The sequence below is a fragment of the Rhinatrema bivittatum genome, unplaced genomic scaffold (genome assembly GCF_901001135.1).
Source record: "Rhinatrema bivittatum unplaced genomic scaffold, aRhiBiv1.1, whole genome shotgun sequence".
NCBI lineage: Eukaryota > Metazoa > Chordata > Amphibia > Gymnophiona > Rhinatrematidae > Rhinatrema > Rhinatrema bivittatum.
Window position 1 is genome coordinate 24,000 of NW_021821265.1, and position 16,253 is coordinate 40,252.

General features: G+C 42.3%; 1 protein-coding gene across 1 annotated transcript in view; it reads left to right on the top strand.

The window, feature by feature from the left end:
* Window positions 1–16,253, top strand: part of LOC115082562 (collagen alpha-1(XII) chain-like) — an 83,081-nt gene that overhangs the window by 20,187 nt on the left and 46,641 nt on the right. The window contains 3 exon segments of the mRNA XM_029586778.1: window positions 3,193–3,322; window positions 9,177–9,319; window positions 14,280–14,409. Of these exon segments, the coding sequence (XP_029442638.1) occupies window positions 3,193–3,322; window positions 9,177–9,319; window positions 14,280–14,409 (403 nt within the window).

A 16,253-nucleotide genomic window follows, 5' to 3' on the forward strand; every position in this document is an offset into this window, starting at 1 on the left:
ACTTATACGCATAGGTGTGTGCAGGGGTCCCCTGCGGCATACATTTATTCTGCTATGGAGGAAGTGTAAGTAGTAAAATAAAAACATTTAGGCCAGGCAGTGGGGCTAACGGGTGGGAAAGGTGGCTATAAAATTAGGGGGGGTTTGCAAGTCCTATCCCTAAACTGGGCAAATTGGGAACAAACTGGGAAAAGAGGGATTGGCATTGGCACGCATTCCTTGTAAAATTTCCCCAATTTACACAATAGACGTGGGATTTGCACACTCATGCGCATATACACATGTAACAGTAGTGTCACGCACAAAATATACACATGTTCAGCCTGTTTTATAACATGAACGCATCTTTGCGCATATGTTGTGCAATAGCCGTCTCTGTGGACGAGAGCTGGCATATGTACGAACATGTGTGCCCGTACGACTGTTTCAAAGTTACCGTCAGTGAATGGGAAAAATGATGTAGTAAATGAAGCCCTTACAATGTAAGCCATCTGGGGACAGGGAAATATCTACAGTACTTGCATGTAATCTGCTTTGAAGTGCCAAAAAGTGGAATATAAATTATTAAATTTGTATTGTATCCCATCAGTCCAACTAGCACCCAAGATGGTTTATATAATTATGTAGTAATGCAATTTTAAAATCAGAAATTTCAATTTACACATATAAAACTTATTTATCTGAAAGATTTCTGTTCCATTCATATACAGAAAACTGATGAATGCGAATTACAAAATAAATGTACATCATCCCTTGCAAACAAAAACTCCAGAATACATTCAATAAAACCATAAGAACAAATAAAACAATAAAACTACTAGAAATAGAATATAAACCACAACAATAATAACAGACTTCTATGCCAAAGCTCTAATCACCAGGCTACTCCTACATCCCTAACCCTCCCACCTGCTACCTTTGCCACCTCAATCTTCAGCCACCACACTGCCACCGAAGTCCTGGCTGATGCATACAACACATGCATGCAACAGTCCCAGCAAATACTTTGGGTCTGATTTACTATGGCTTTTATCCCCATTCTGTATCTATGGGAAAAAAGTTTAGTAAATCGGACCCTTTGACCTATTTGCCATATGTGTGCTTTATGCATAAATCCGCCTGCATTTCTGTAGAAGCACCTATTAGAGCGATGTATACTTGTTTAAAACAAATGTGCATTCTGAACTGAATGAGGTCCTTTTATGTTTCATTTTGTTAAATCTGAAATGAATCAAATATGCCTCCAAAAACACCCAAACTTGTGCCCAAACTCAAAGCAATGTGGGACAATAGATGCTGTCAAGCGACTCCTGTTCAAGCAGCTGTGATTTTCATTCATCCTTGTACTGATGGCCCAAATAGTTTTCCCAATGTTACATTTTTCACAATGGCATTTAATAATATAGAAGACCCCCATTTGTTTGACATGGAGTTGAAAAAATGGATCTGATAACCACTTGGGGTAATAGTGAATCTGTGCACATCGAATTGGGGCAAAACAAACAATGTCCACAAGGGGTATGACTGGGAGAAACCCAAATGTTAACATAGTGTCACGCACAAAACCTGAATGTACCAATTTATCCCATAGATTAGCACCATGTGTAAAAGTGAAATGTGGAGGTTCCTTAAATGCTGAATGTAATAGCAGCAAATGCCAATGATGGCGAATCACACCACATACTTTGCTTATACCAGGAGAAAAAGGCAACACACAAGTCAAATGCTCGGTGGTAGATTTTTGGTTAGGTAGCAATAGCCACTTACTGTGCGAAAAATGTGCTTGCAAGTAGGCTTTCTTTATTCAAGTGTGTGGTATCCTTGAGCCAAAAATCGGTCAAACAAAAATCATCTAAATGAGAACAAATCTGGTGTAAGCGGAAAAATTGGTTGATGGGTAGATCGAGCTTCAAAGTAGGAGGATGTGCGCTATGAAAATGTAAATAACTATTAGTCTCAGTAGATTTCCTGTACAATGTGGCACTAAAACCTTCTGGAGGAGGTGATGAAGACAAAAGCAGCAAAAGATTTCAAAGGGGCATGGGATAAACACTGAGGATCTCTAAAGGCTAAAGGATGGAAATGAAGAAAAGAGTGCATGGGGGCAATTTGTTGGTGTGGCAGTTACTACCTTTAACCAATAAACCTTCATAGTTTTGATGCAACTCCATTATTGCTCTCTGCTTTAAAGGCAGGATATAAAGCGGAAAAGGGGAATTAGATTCAGGCAGCAACCAACAAGGTCATTGAATTTTACTGTCTGGAAAAACAAATAAGCATGGGGGTAACTTGCTGATGCGGCTGTTGCTACCCTTAACCAATAAGCCTTATACTTGTGATGCAACGCCAACATTCCTCTCTGCTTCAGCAGCAAGAGGTAATGGGGGAATTGGACTCAGATTGCAACTAACAAAGGCTCTGACTTTGACAGTCTGGGAAACTAAGTATGGAGGTGACCTGTATGGCGTGGCAGATGCTACCATAAGCTTGCTGGGCAGACTGGATGAACCATTTGGTCCTTTTCTGCCATTATTTCTATGTTTCTATGTAGATGTCACTCCAGGACCCCCGCTGGACTTTTGGCAAGTCTTGTGGGGGTCAGGAGGCCCCCCCAAGCTGGCCAAAAGTCCCTGGGGGTCCAACATGGGTCCCGGAGCGATCTCCTGCCCTCGGGCCATCGGCTGCCAGTAATCAAAATGGCGCCGATAGCCTTTGCCCATACTATGACACAGGGGCTACCTGTGCCATTGGTCAGCCCCTGTCACATGGTAGGAGTACAAGATGGCGCAGATGGCCATGTGACAGGGGCTGACCAATGGCACCGGTAGCCCCTGTGACATAGTAGGTTAAAGGCTATCGGCGCCATGATGAAACCGGCACCGAGGGTGTGAGAGTGCAGGGGATGGCTCCCGGATCCCCCGCTGGACCACCAGGGAGTTTTGGTAAGTCTTGGCGGGGTCAGGAGGGTGGGGGGTTGTAGTTAATTTTAATTTTAGCTGGGACATGAATAGAAATCACCATATTAACGCAACGGGGCGCCATACGGCCGAATGCAACGTATCTGCTCCCTGACGAATCCGCATCCCGAATGCAACGTATGGCGTCCCTCTGCACATCCCTACACTGTACCATCATAAAAGATTCTGAAACACCTATATTTATCTTCAATACATGCTTTCTCTTTTACAATAGGCAACAGTACCAGGGAATACCAACTATGCTGTTCTTAGGAGTCTTCAGCCAGATACAGAATATACAGTAACAGTACTTCCAGTCTATTCTGATGGAGATGGTGGACGCATGTCTGAAACTGGAAAAACATGTAAGTAAAATTTACCAAAAGGGACTCTGTTCACAATAGTTTGGATTCATTAAAGGCCAAAGAGTTATCGTTACATGTTTATTCTTTGTGTGCAGAATTGTGGATATTAATTATGAATATCTTGCAACTACTGCCTGGGTTCTGATTATAAGATCTCTGAAGCTAAGCAGGGTTGGACCTGGCTGTTACTTTCAAGAATTCTTTCAGAGAACACACTGGGGGGTAGATTTTCAAAGGGTTATGCGCGAAAGATATGCGCGTAACCCCGGAAAACCTACCCCTGCGCACGCCGAGCCTATTTTGCATAGGCTCGGCGGCACGTGCAAGCCCCGGGACACGCGTATGTCCCGGGGCTTTCAAAAGTGGGTGGTCCGGGGGCGGGGCCGGGGCAGGGCAGGGGTGGGGCACAGGGCGTGGCGGCAGTCCAGGGGCGTTCCCAAGTCCTCCAGCACAGCGGCCGTGCCGGAGGTTTGTGCATAGACAGCCGGCCGGCAGGCGTTACTCCATCAAATAAGGTAGGGGGGGATTTAGGTAGGAACGGGGGGTGGGTTAGATAGGGGAAGGGAGGGAAAGGTGGGGGGGATCCGAAATAAGGTTCCCTCCAAGGCCGCTCCGATTTCGGAGCGGCCTTGGAGGGAACGAGGAAAGCCATCTGGGCTCCCCTTGGGCTCAGCGCGTGCAAGGTGCATAAGTGTGCACCCCCTTGCGCGCGCTGACCCTGGATTTTATAACATGCGTGCGGCAGCGCACGCATGTTATAAAATCGGGTGTACATTTGTGCATGCTGGGTAGCATGCACAAATGTACCCCGCACACGTAAAATTTAAAATCGGCCCCTGGGTGTAATGGGGACTGATGAAGGTTCAAGACAGGGGCGTCTCCTAACATCCTATGGATGAGAGATTACATTGAGGTTATGGCTCCTCTGGGAACATAACATTAAGGGCTGAATCACTAAATGTTGTTAACACTTAGGTAAATAGCTGTTTCTGACTGAGTATAACAGCTTGCTATCCACTAGGGTCTTACATGGCATGTCTCCACATTAACAGAATTGGATGCTCCCATTTGAAAACACTGAGCACCCATGTATATTAATGACAGGTCCATATTCAAAAATGTATGCAGGGAAAATCTCCTTTTCACCTCTTAAATCTTGCCTTTGAAATATATCTCCTTTTTGTCTGGATAACTTTGTCAGCTCAAAAGTTGTACAGATCAGGCACAAAGCGCTGGGGCTAGACGTGTGATGAAGGCGGGCTGTCCGAGTTACCAGGATAGTACTAAAGTGTTAGGGACCTTCATTTTCCATTTTTTATTTTTAAAAATCTTCCCGGAAATTTATCAGGGTTCATTATGACAAGTGAAAACTGGGGGGAAAATGTGACTCATTATTTTTCCGAGTAAATATCGGAGTTTACTTTGGTGGATAGAAGGAAAATACAATATTAAGCAGATTCTCCCAAGCAGCAGCATCCCTATCTCTGCTCCTGTCTCCTGCCTAACTCGTCCCTTTCTTTCCCCACACCCCTAACGAGAATCTCCATTTCCCCCCTCCCATTACAACGGTATTCAGCCTCACGTCCGGTGGCTCCAGATATATCTTCCCTCTCCCTCGGCAGCATGCTTGCTGAGGCGCCCGAGCTCTGCAGCAACTCTACTTCAGTTCTGTGGGCCGAGAAATGCTTCCGGTGGGCATGGCCCACTTCAAATGCTGCCTTGGCTGCTTGGTGGTAGGGGGGGGGGAGGTGGGACTTGAAACAGCACATCAGCAGCACTGGAGGGCGAGTGCTTTCACTGCTGGAGGGCGGGACTTGAAAGACTGCAGGTGCTTTGTCCCACACCTGCTTCCAGCAGTTTGCTGGAGACCTTGAAATGCTGCAGTTCTGGCTCTTTAATTAGCCTGAAATTAGAGTAAAAATAGGTTTACACCAATTGTCAGTTTTGGAAAAAAAAAATCTGGGAATTTATGGGTGAAAACTGGTTTAAACCGAAGGACCCTATAAATTGAGCACCATTTGTATAAATTTGTGCGGGCAAATCGGTCTCCACAAATAGAAGACCTAAAGTTTCCTGGTTAACTTTTCCTGGAAAGTCAGTGGAACACTCATCTGGATAAGTTCTGCTGAGTATCTGGATAAAATTATCCAAATAACTTTCCCGCTCAGTGGGTTTTTGAGTAAGGAACTCTGAGGAATTATTTATGCAAACAAGTAATTCTGCACAGCACACAAATGGCTTGTGATGGACTTGTGTGCTCCTATCTTCCTTCCCCCCCCGCCCCCCCCCCCCAGTCCTTTGCTGATGTCCTCCCTGCTTTACTTGTGCCACCTTCTAGCCTCCTCCTTCTTCTGCACTTCCTCCCCAATTCTCTCCTCCTCTTCCTGCCTCTCCTCTCCATTGCTTTCTTTTAAGGGGTGCCTGTGTGCCCCTCTACATCCATACCTTCTTCCCTCTCCTGTTCCCGCTTATTCATTCTTGTAAACAGGTGTGATGGCTTTGCCGAATGAAGGTATATAAAACTCAACAAATAAATAAATACATTCTCTCAGTCCTCTGGCCCTTCTCCCTACTTCTGCTCCCAGTGCTAGCACTAGGCCTTTTCACCCTCCTCTATCCCTCTTCCTCCTGACTCTTGTACCAACTCCTCTTACCCATCAGCCCACTCTGCATACTTAGCATTCTCACCCCACTTGCACCCACATAACCCATCCTGACACCTGTACCAACTCCTCTTACCCATCAGCCCACTCTGCATACTTGGCATTCTCACCCCACTTGCACCCACATAACCCATCCACTCACATGCTGCATTCAGGTCACACTCAGGCACATTGCTCCTGCCACTCGAACGCTATGACATTTACTGACTAGACAGGGGACAGCACAGACACACACAGCACACACTCAAACGACATGATAGAAGACATCAGCAAGGGGATGATGACAAAGGGTCACAGGGCACAGAGAGGACAACTCACTCAAACAAGACTAAAGACACCAAAGCTCCACCTCTACGTTCCACAACATTTTTAAGCCAATCCTCCACTCCTTTGTCCAGTTACTGTCCTCCTACGCCCTTCTCTCAGCATCCTGTGTGCACGTGCAAAGCTGCCTGTTGTCTGTTCCTGCCACGAGTGGAGTCGGGAAGCAGGATAAGTTGTTTACACAATGTCCTCAACGCTACGCGGGCAGGTCTAGCGTGCAGCTTTTTTCATGCACCTAAGCTAAGTTAGGAATAAATGCAATTCTTTATGCCTGTGCAAGTCTCCCACAGGAAAAATAAGTTATGCAGGGACTTTGCATGACTTCAGCAAGTTGGCCCTTATGTGTGCCTTGGCACCTTTCACAGGAGTAAGAATGTTCCTCTCGTATCATGGCTAATTTCTACATTAATCTTGCAATTTCACTTCCAAATTCTTTCCCGCAGAAAATAAAACAGTTTAGGCCTAAAATAAAATCTCTGTCCTTTATGATTATATGTATTCCTTCTTAATTTATCTGTGCCATGCACATGACATGAACTAAAATCTTTCTGATTCTATCCTTCAATTCACTTTTTTTTGTAGATCTGCGGACATTTCTCTATCAAGATAAAAAAGTGATGGCAGATATTTGAGAAAAGAAAACTTTATGCCAATAACTGTGATAGAGAGTAGGGTTATGTGAACAATTGGAAATCAAACTTAACCAGGCAGCCTCACAGATTTGAAGAAATCTGTGGATTTCTGAAAGAGCCATAGAGCTAAATTTTCAAAAGATTTTACATGCGTAAATGGGCTTTGGAAAATGCCCTAATTATATCTACTTTTATGCATGTAACTCCTTTGAAAATTCACTCCATAATGAATTTTTCCTCGTGCAAATTTTTTTATGTAGAGCTTCACAAATCTGCAGAATTTATTTGTAGATTTGGCAAATTAGGGATGAACCTTTTTGAAGGAGGTTTGCATAGCCCTAAAGGAGAGAAAACATATTAATCTTTAAAGAGCATGTTCAGAGTATTAGGAAAGCAAAATAGTCAATCATGCATAATTTTGGATTCAAGTTTATTACTAGCAGAAAATGAATTTAATAGAATGAATCTATCAAGTAAAAATACATTTTTATACCCTATTCACCTATTCTTTTAGCTGGGCAAACAGCCATTCTAGCTGGTAGAGCAGTGCAGTGTTCAGGAGAAAATCAGACAGAAGATTCAGGAAAAGACTGCTGTTTCCAAGAAATGATGAACAAGCCCACGTGTTCCGAAATGTGTCATAGGTACTTTAGCCCAACAGATCCCCAAGTGAATAAAGCTATCTCCTTGTACAGCTGACAGCTGGGAGATTGCAGAAGATAATGATAAGGGCAAGGAAGGGTGATTAGCAGATCCTGAGTAAGGTCGATCCGAGCACAATGTGTGGGCCAAGTGATCCTTATCTGCTGACATCTACTATGTTACAATGTTATGTTAGTATTCTTAGACATTACAACATTGCAGGGTGGAATTAATGTACATAATATTATCCAGTTCTAACCCTGAGTGGAAAAGACATTCTTTGAAACCCAAAGACTCATATCTCAAAGTTTAGAGCCTGTTAGCACAGATCTCACCAGGATAGCATACCACTCAGAGGGGCCGATGCAATAAAGTGCACTCAGCCTAGCGAACGCGTCTGCACGTGGTTGGGCACGCATATGGAACAATGCTGGACCAGCTCCCATTGCAACAAGGTGATTAGCACATCCAAAACTCGTGCCCAAACAAATGTGTAGCCGTTCACGATCAGCGCATGTAAATTCCATGCAGATGAGGCTATTAGCTATTACCCCCCAATGCAGGAAATCGCAGGGCACCCAATGCACACGTTTTAATGCCACAAATTTAACTCCAGCCCTGGAGGTGGCGTAAAGTCAATTCATGAGCCAAATACTCATGAAGAATAAAAGAAATATGGTCCTCTGTGTGTCCTGTTAGTATTGCAGTGACATGTAGTGACATGAGTCCTCAACTCAGTCTTTTTACTTCTTAACCCTCAGTTTCAATCCATGAGAATGGAAGAAACATTTATCCACATATATATTATCAGCAACAACAGCTCCCTATACTGTTCACTTTTCTCCACTCCCAGCTTTGTGGCACCAAATGGGTACTTAGCACACTTTTCTTCTCTAGTGATTCTCCCTGAGTTCATACAAAGTCCTTAGCTCCTTCTTCTTCTTCCTGGAGATGGATGTGAGTCCATTCATCCTTGATGACGTCTTTTCTCCCCCCCCCCCCCCCCCAGACCTTTCAAAAGAAAAGGCACCGCTCCTCAAGCCAGCAGCATCTGAGCTCCTGGGGTTCTCGGTTACACAAATAAACCCAACAAGAGGTTGGAAGGGTGGAAAAAGAACTTCCTCCTCGGGCAACTGGAACAGCTACCAAAATATGGACAAAGACTACCGTGGACAGGAGCTCTGTCTCCTTACTTCTCCCAGAATCCTAACCCAGAAAAATAATCAAAATAATTCAGCATAGGCTGCGCCACCCTTAAAAAGTTAGCTTAGGAATCCAGACTGAAATCTACAAAAAAAATCCATACCCCAAGATGGTGGCAAGGGTTTATAAAGATTCTGAGCAAACCATCTGCTTCTCCCACATGGAGCAAAATCCAGACCTCTGCTTTACACCAACTCTCTGCATCTCTTCAATAATTTGGTCTTTCCTTTGGGTAAGAAGGCCAAAGGTTCCTTATTCAATAAACTGGCCCTTTTCTTTGATGCTTGATTAATCTGCTGGGTAGGTCTATGGAGAAAATAGAAAATTGTATGTATCATTGTACAAGCTTTTTTTTTTTTTTTTTTTTTTTTTCTTTTTCAATGGTTCTAGTGGTGAAGGGAACAGCTAGAAACATTCAAGTGTACAATCCCACCACCAACACCTTGAATGTCCGTTGGGAACCTGCACCAGGACCAGTGCAGCAGTACAGAGTCAGCTATGCTCCATTACGTGCCACAAGGCCGCCAGAGAGTGTGAGTAACTTTATCTTAGCATGCTTTAATGTGTAAGCAATCAGAAAATTATTAACTTACTTCCTAAGGTGATTGTAAATTACTGAAAACAGCAAAATAACTGTACTAAATAATTGATTAGACTAGACAGTGCATGCATCCTCTGTCTGGTATGCCATAATTGTTTATTATTCCTGAACTTCCTGCCCTAACCAGGAACTGTCCTATTAGTAAATTGGTATCACTGACATCTTCTGAAAGCCCATAATGTGTATGCTTGGCTTTTCATAACTTTATTATATGAAAGATATATGATGGCTAATGCTACTGTAGTGCTGTCATCTAGTAGTGTCATGGGTTAATTAGCCATAGGGAGAGTAATTGTCAAGGCACCTTTGCCACAGATAAAACAGTGCTTTATCCATGGAAGTGGTCTGTTATAAAATTGTCCACCCTGTATGTGTGTAAGTTTACCTGCACTGAGCAGGGGCATTCTGGGCACAGGGCTGGGAAAAGATTAGAACTTATGTGTATACGTTTCCATTTTGAAAAGTATGTGACTAAAGTTTGGAAAAAACCATCCATGCACAATTTAGTCTCTATGGGTAGTTTTGGTGGGATAATTTTCAACATGAATTTACGCATGCAAATTTGATTTAAAAAATTTGTATATTAAATGTTTTAACATATTGTTTGTAATAGAAAAACATGCTAAGCAGTTCACATATAAACATAAACAATAAAAATAATCATAAAATAAAACTAATCAACATAATTCAATAAAATAAATGAAACATTTAAAATATGTCAGAAATTAATATTAAAAGGAAAGTGCTGATAAAATCATCAAAAACGAACTATTTGAATAAGTGACCATTTAGCTTTTTCCCCAAAAAATAGTCCTTTATTTCCCGAAGCTCAAGAGGCAAATCTTTGCATGGAAATGGCCCTGCTAATGAAAAAGCACAGCTACAGGTAACCTGAAGATGAAACTCTTTAAAAGAGGGAACATTCAACATCTGCCTTTGTGCAGAATGGAGTAACTGAGATGGTATCTATTTAACAAGCTGAGCTGCAAGATAGGTGGGACCCTCCTCTGAAGAGCTTTATAAACAAGAGTGAACATCTTAAAAACAACACGTTGCACAATAAGCAGCAAGAAGGGAGTAATATGATCTCTAACAGAACAAGAAGCAATTAATCGCACTGCTGCTGTTTGTAGCAGCTGTAAGGCCTTAAGTGAATATTTTGGCAAGCCTACATAAAGGCAACTGCAATAATCCACAGTTATTAAGATGAAAGCCTGAACAACCATGAGAGAGTCACTCTTAGGCAGAATGTACTGCAGCATTCTTATTCTAGTTTTAAAAAATGCTCATTTTATGACAGCTTTCAACTGCGGTTTACAAGATAGTTGGGAATGAAATAGTATCCCTATTGAAATGGTGTCAATAAATGGAAATAAAACACCATCAACTACCAGATTAGTCAGCTCATCATGGATCGGTGTCTGATTAACCCACATGGCTTCTGTTTTAGCAAGATTTCAAAACAAATGGTTTTGTCTTAACCAGGAACTTACAACATTCAGACAATTTAACATAGACTCGTCAAGGATAAATTGTTTTTTATAGGAAAAAGTAACTGTTATCATTGGCATTTACTTTAAAATTTAAGTTTGTATAGGTAGAAAGAATGGTACCTAGGGGTTATAAATAGATGTTGAACAAGGCTGAGGATAGTATGGAAATGCAGATAAGTTACGTGGGCTGTTACAAAATTACCCCTGAATGCAGTATGCTACATGATATTGTGCGAATTGTTGCATTAGCATGGTGCTGCAGTGAGAAAAGCAACTGGAATGGCATGTAAAGCTCTTGATATTTTATCAGGCACTAACATCATCATACTCCAGGAATGCATTGTCTGTCTGATGGTATCAGTCCATAAAAGTATCACCTCTATTGTGCCATGACTGCTGGGAATGCAGGGTATTGGGTGCAGCACTGGAACCCTTGTGTATGACAGATGTGACCTACGCCTGTAACCATTCTGACCCATGTGGAAGGGGATTGAGAGAGTATGAAGATATGACAGTAATACAAGTTTGAGGATTTCATGTAAGGGAAGGTGTGTGGCATGGCTAATGTTCTGGGGTAGATTTTTAAAAAAAGTGCGTTCGCGTACTTTTGTTTGCGCAGCAGGCGCAAACAAAAGTACGCGAACGCGCTTTTTTTTGGCCATGCAAAGTGACACAGTGATATCAGTTCCCTTTAGAAAAAGGAAGGGAAACCTCACTGAGCATGCGCCAGCCCTATCTAAACCCCCCCTTACCTTTATCCACGGATTTACGCCTCCTGGAGGGAGACGTAAATCCACGCACGCCAGCGGGCTGCTGGCGCGCCGAGACCCGACCCGGGGGCGGTTCCGGAGGGCGCGGCCATGCCCCCGGAACGCCCCGGTCCGGCGCCACGCCCCCGGTCCCGCCCCTGAAACGCCGCGCCCCGCCCCCAAAACGCCGCATCATTCGGCCCCGCCCCCGACACGCCTCCTTACAAAAACCCTGGGACTTACGCGCGTCCCGGGGTTCTGTGCGCACCGGCGGCCTATGGAAAATAGGCGCGCCGGCGCGCAAGGCCCTGCTCGCATAAATCCGGACGGATTTACGCGAGCAGGGCTTTTAAAATCCGCCCCTCTGTGAATACTGACCCTTCATAAAGAGGACAACTATGAGGGAAGGATATTGGATAAAGGTTCAGTAAATATTAAAAGGGATATTTTTTTTCAATTAAGACACATGCAGCCCTTTCGTGTCAGCAGGTCCTCATGTACTGCAACTTGCTAAGACACTGGCAAAATGTTATGTGACTGTTATAAGCATTATTTTTTCTATGTATGTAAGTTCTAGTGTTGTCCTCACTGAATACTATGGAGCTAGGACTAATAAGTGTTTCAGGTATGTAAATGAAGCTATGTAGAGATAGATGTGTAGGCAGGCAATTTCTACTTATTTATTTATTTTAAAACTCTTCTATACCGTCGTTAAGTTAATTCGCCATCACAGCAGTTTACAGAAAGGCACAATAAGAAACCCCCCCCCCAAAAAAAAACACTATAATTGGTATAGATTACAAATTATTCATGTGCCAACACGGTACGGTAACATATTTTAATAAGAAAAGACTATGTGTTAATTAAGGCTTATATGTCGGTTGAAAAACTGTCAAGCGGTTCAAATCTAGCGTTAGTATGCAGTTGGAGATATTAGAGGAAAAAACTGATTACTTGGTGCATCCTTATCTTTCAGCTGTTTTCTCCTTCTCGGTGTCTTCAGACTGCAATCATAGCTGGCGCATGCTCAGTGAGGTTTCCCTAAGTTTTTCTAAAGGGAACTGATATCACTGTGTCACTTTGCATGGCCAAAATGGAGTAATCATACATGGGGAAATTAAACAGCTAATGAATTCTGCAGCTTGGAGCAAAATGGTTCTGAAATGCATCATTATATGCCTATTACTGCCCAGTTCGTCTCTATTTGACTTGTGTAGCCCCTGCTTTTGCTTCAGATTCCCTGGCCTGCTCAAATACCCATTCACTTCAGCCTCCTATCCAATTGCAAAATGGATTAATCATATCTTTAATACTTAATAGAAGAAATTTTATACAGTAAACTCAGCAAATATAATCTGTAAGTCACAGGGTAGTTTAGCAGAGTTCCACTTTAAACTAAGTTAAGAATAAGTCACTGATCTACTAGGCAATGGTGACTTCTGTTACAGGAAAATCACATTGCACTTAAGGAACCAGCCACAAAGTATCATAAATTGTTTGGAACTGGGCCAGCTCAGTAACTCATTGCTATGTGCTGCCATGTGGCAGACCTGGATTGCATTCTCAACTCATGTCTTCTACTTTTTGGGTTGAGTGGAGGTAGAGATGGTATAAAGGCAGCGTTGTTCTCAGCCTAGGGGGATGGGGTGAGTGATATTGGAGGAGGGGGCAGTCCCAGTCATCATGAAACAGTGATAACTAGTGTCCAGATTTAGACCCCATGATGGCAAGGTTCTGGAAGGAGCCCTAGTGCATGGCTGCCCGGCCGAAGGCTATTGCTACAATGATTGGGCTTAGTGGGCTTGGCAGAGCTCATGGCACCAGATCCGCTTTTCCCCAATTCCAGTTGAGCTGGAAGATCAAAGATATAGGAGGAAATACTGGGCAAAAAGGAACTAACCTTAATACTGGATATTCTAGTACATAAGAATATAAGGTTGACATTAGCCAATGGCAATGCCTTCTGCTCCGTTTACTCCGTTTACTGCTGTTGTTCTTCGATGTGCACTGCCAGAATTAGAGATAATGCAGTTCTGCAGGATATTGTAGTGTCACAAGCTGAGTCGCTGCAAGAGAGGCCCACGCAGTTGTTAATGGATAACCCTGTTCTAACCTCTGATGGTCAGACATGTCTGTGCAGTTTGTTTCCTCTGTATCTTTTATTCCAATGCAAAGTCTCACACAGTCGCTAATTCTATGATGAAGCTCTCCGAAGCTTGCCGAGAACATTTTGGGTTAATCCAGTGAACAATTGCCATACACAGTTTGTTTGCTGAACTATACGTAACTGTCTCGTCATTATGTGAGCATACTCTCAAACCTCTGGTTTTAAAGGATTTTGTAGCTTTTTGTTGATTTGAAGATCCTTCTGGCTATAATATTTGAAGTGTAGGTTCTTTGAGTAAGTCACAGCAAGCAGCATTTATTAATGAATAGAATCATTCCAGTGGACTGTGTAGCAAGAGACCTGGGGTAAAACAAAAAATCTTAAGAACATGGCCTTCAGTTTAGTTTTCCAAGTAACATCAATACTTGTTCATATAGTATAACTGTCCTGCCTCCTAGGAGCAAGAATAATGAGGATGGCAACTATTATAGTGAAACATTTGCAGCTGATAAACTGACTCTGAAAATTGCCTCATCCACCCAGGTTGTAGTACCAGGAAACACCCGCATGGTACTTCTTGAGCGTCTTACTGCAGATACTTCCTACAATGTGAACGTTGTGCCTCTATATGCAGATGGAGAAGGAAATCCAAGCGAAGGAGAAGGAACAACCTGTAAGACATGATTTTTCTACTTTGATACCTCTCAGAATATGAATTTAAAAACCAGTGTGATAGACAATTATTGTGTCAGAAACACTGACTTGTGACATTATTGAGCCATTCTGGGGAAGATTCATTATAAATTATACTGAATTTTTTAAGACATAGTAGATACCTCTGAGGAGGAGCTTGGAGTATTGAATTTGTAACTCTGATTAGCTAGTTTCCAATATTGCATTTACTTGAGAATTTTGTTTTCTCACTAATAAAGATCTCTAAAGTAAACAGGAAGACAGTTCTAAAACAGCTTTAGCATAACTGAAAATAAGAGGGAGGAGATTTATATTAGAAATATTGACCTATAGAGCTGGACAATTGTTGTTCAGAGTATCTTGGTGACTTAAACCCCTGTGGCTTTGTCCAAGGCTCTGCCTAATTCTAAAACTCATGAAACTCATGAGAGTGATTTAGTAGCTGAGATAGGAATGCTTTGGAGATAACTGCATACACCAGATTCAGGTATGCAATATCTGAAGCAGGACTTCTCAAACTTGTCCTAGGGACTTCATAGTCAGTCATATTTTCAAGATATTCACAATGAAAATGCATGAGATAAATTTGCATACACTGGAGACCTAGTATATGCGTACCTGTTATGTATATTGTAAAAATCCAGTTGGCTGGGGGGGGGGGGGGGGTGTCACTAGAATGGGTTTGGGAAGTCCTAGACTGAACGGTCTTATTGCCATTATTCATTCATTCATTCATTCATTCATTCATTCATTCATTCATTCATTCATTCATTTATTTATTGGATTTAGATTTTGCACTTCCAGAAATTTAGAGTGAATTACAATTGTTACAATAATTAGAGGATGGACTGTATAAGACGGCAATACAGTAACAAGTCCACAGTGGGTTGCATTAGCTGCAATAAATAAGGGGATGAATAATACAAGGTGGGAAAATAACAACCCACAGAATAGATGATGCACAATGAAAATACAGTAGCAAATCCTTAGCAGGTTGCAATAATTGAAATAAATGCAGGGAGGAAATAATGCAGGAGGCAATATAATAACCTGCAGAGCATCATGGTTGAGTAGTCTAGATGAGAAAAGATGTATGCATAGACTACAGTGACTAAATCGATGGAGGAAGGATAGTGGAATAAAGAAGTAAAGGAGTAATCTAGTGGTTAGAGCAGCAGGGAAGCCAGGATTCAAATTCTGCTAGTCCTCCTTGTGACCTTGGGCGACCTACGTAACCATTCATTGGTAAGTCCTCCAGGGATAGGAAAACCTGAATGTAACTCTCATTGAGCTAGCAATGAAAAGGTATGAACTAAGAATAAATAATGACCATAGCTGATGAATGTATGACAGCTGCCAGATGGCTGTTTGTTTACAGATGAGATTTGGCCTTGATGTGTTATGGATTTGTTGAATATGACACCAAGACTCTTCATTTTTGAGCTTGTATACTGAAGTACTTCACTAAGCAGAAGTAGAGGATAGTCTGAATAGAGGGCTTTTTGACACAGAGACTTTTGATCTTATGAGGGTTCAACTTGAGCCTGTTCTGGACAGACTACTGTAATATTTTTGCTAGAAAATTATTTGTGTTTGTACCTGCTTCCTGTCAGTTTGAACCTATGGAATCACTAACTGGATGTCATCTGCATACATATAGTAGGTGACATTGAGGTTAATCAGTAGCAAGGCAAGATGGACAGATATAGACATTAAAGACAATGCGAGACAACACTGAATCATGACCTCTCTGGGACAGATAATTGCACAAATTGTTGCCACACCAGCAGAAAGGACTTTAACCAGGTATAGGCATGGTTATGT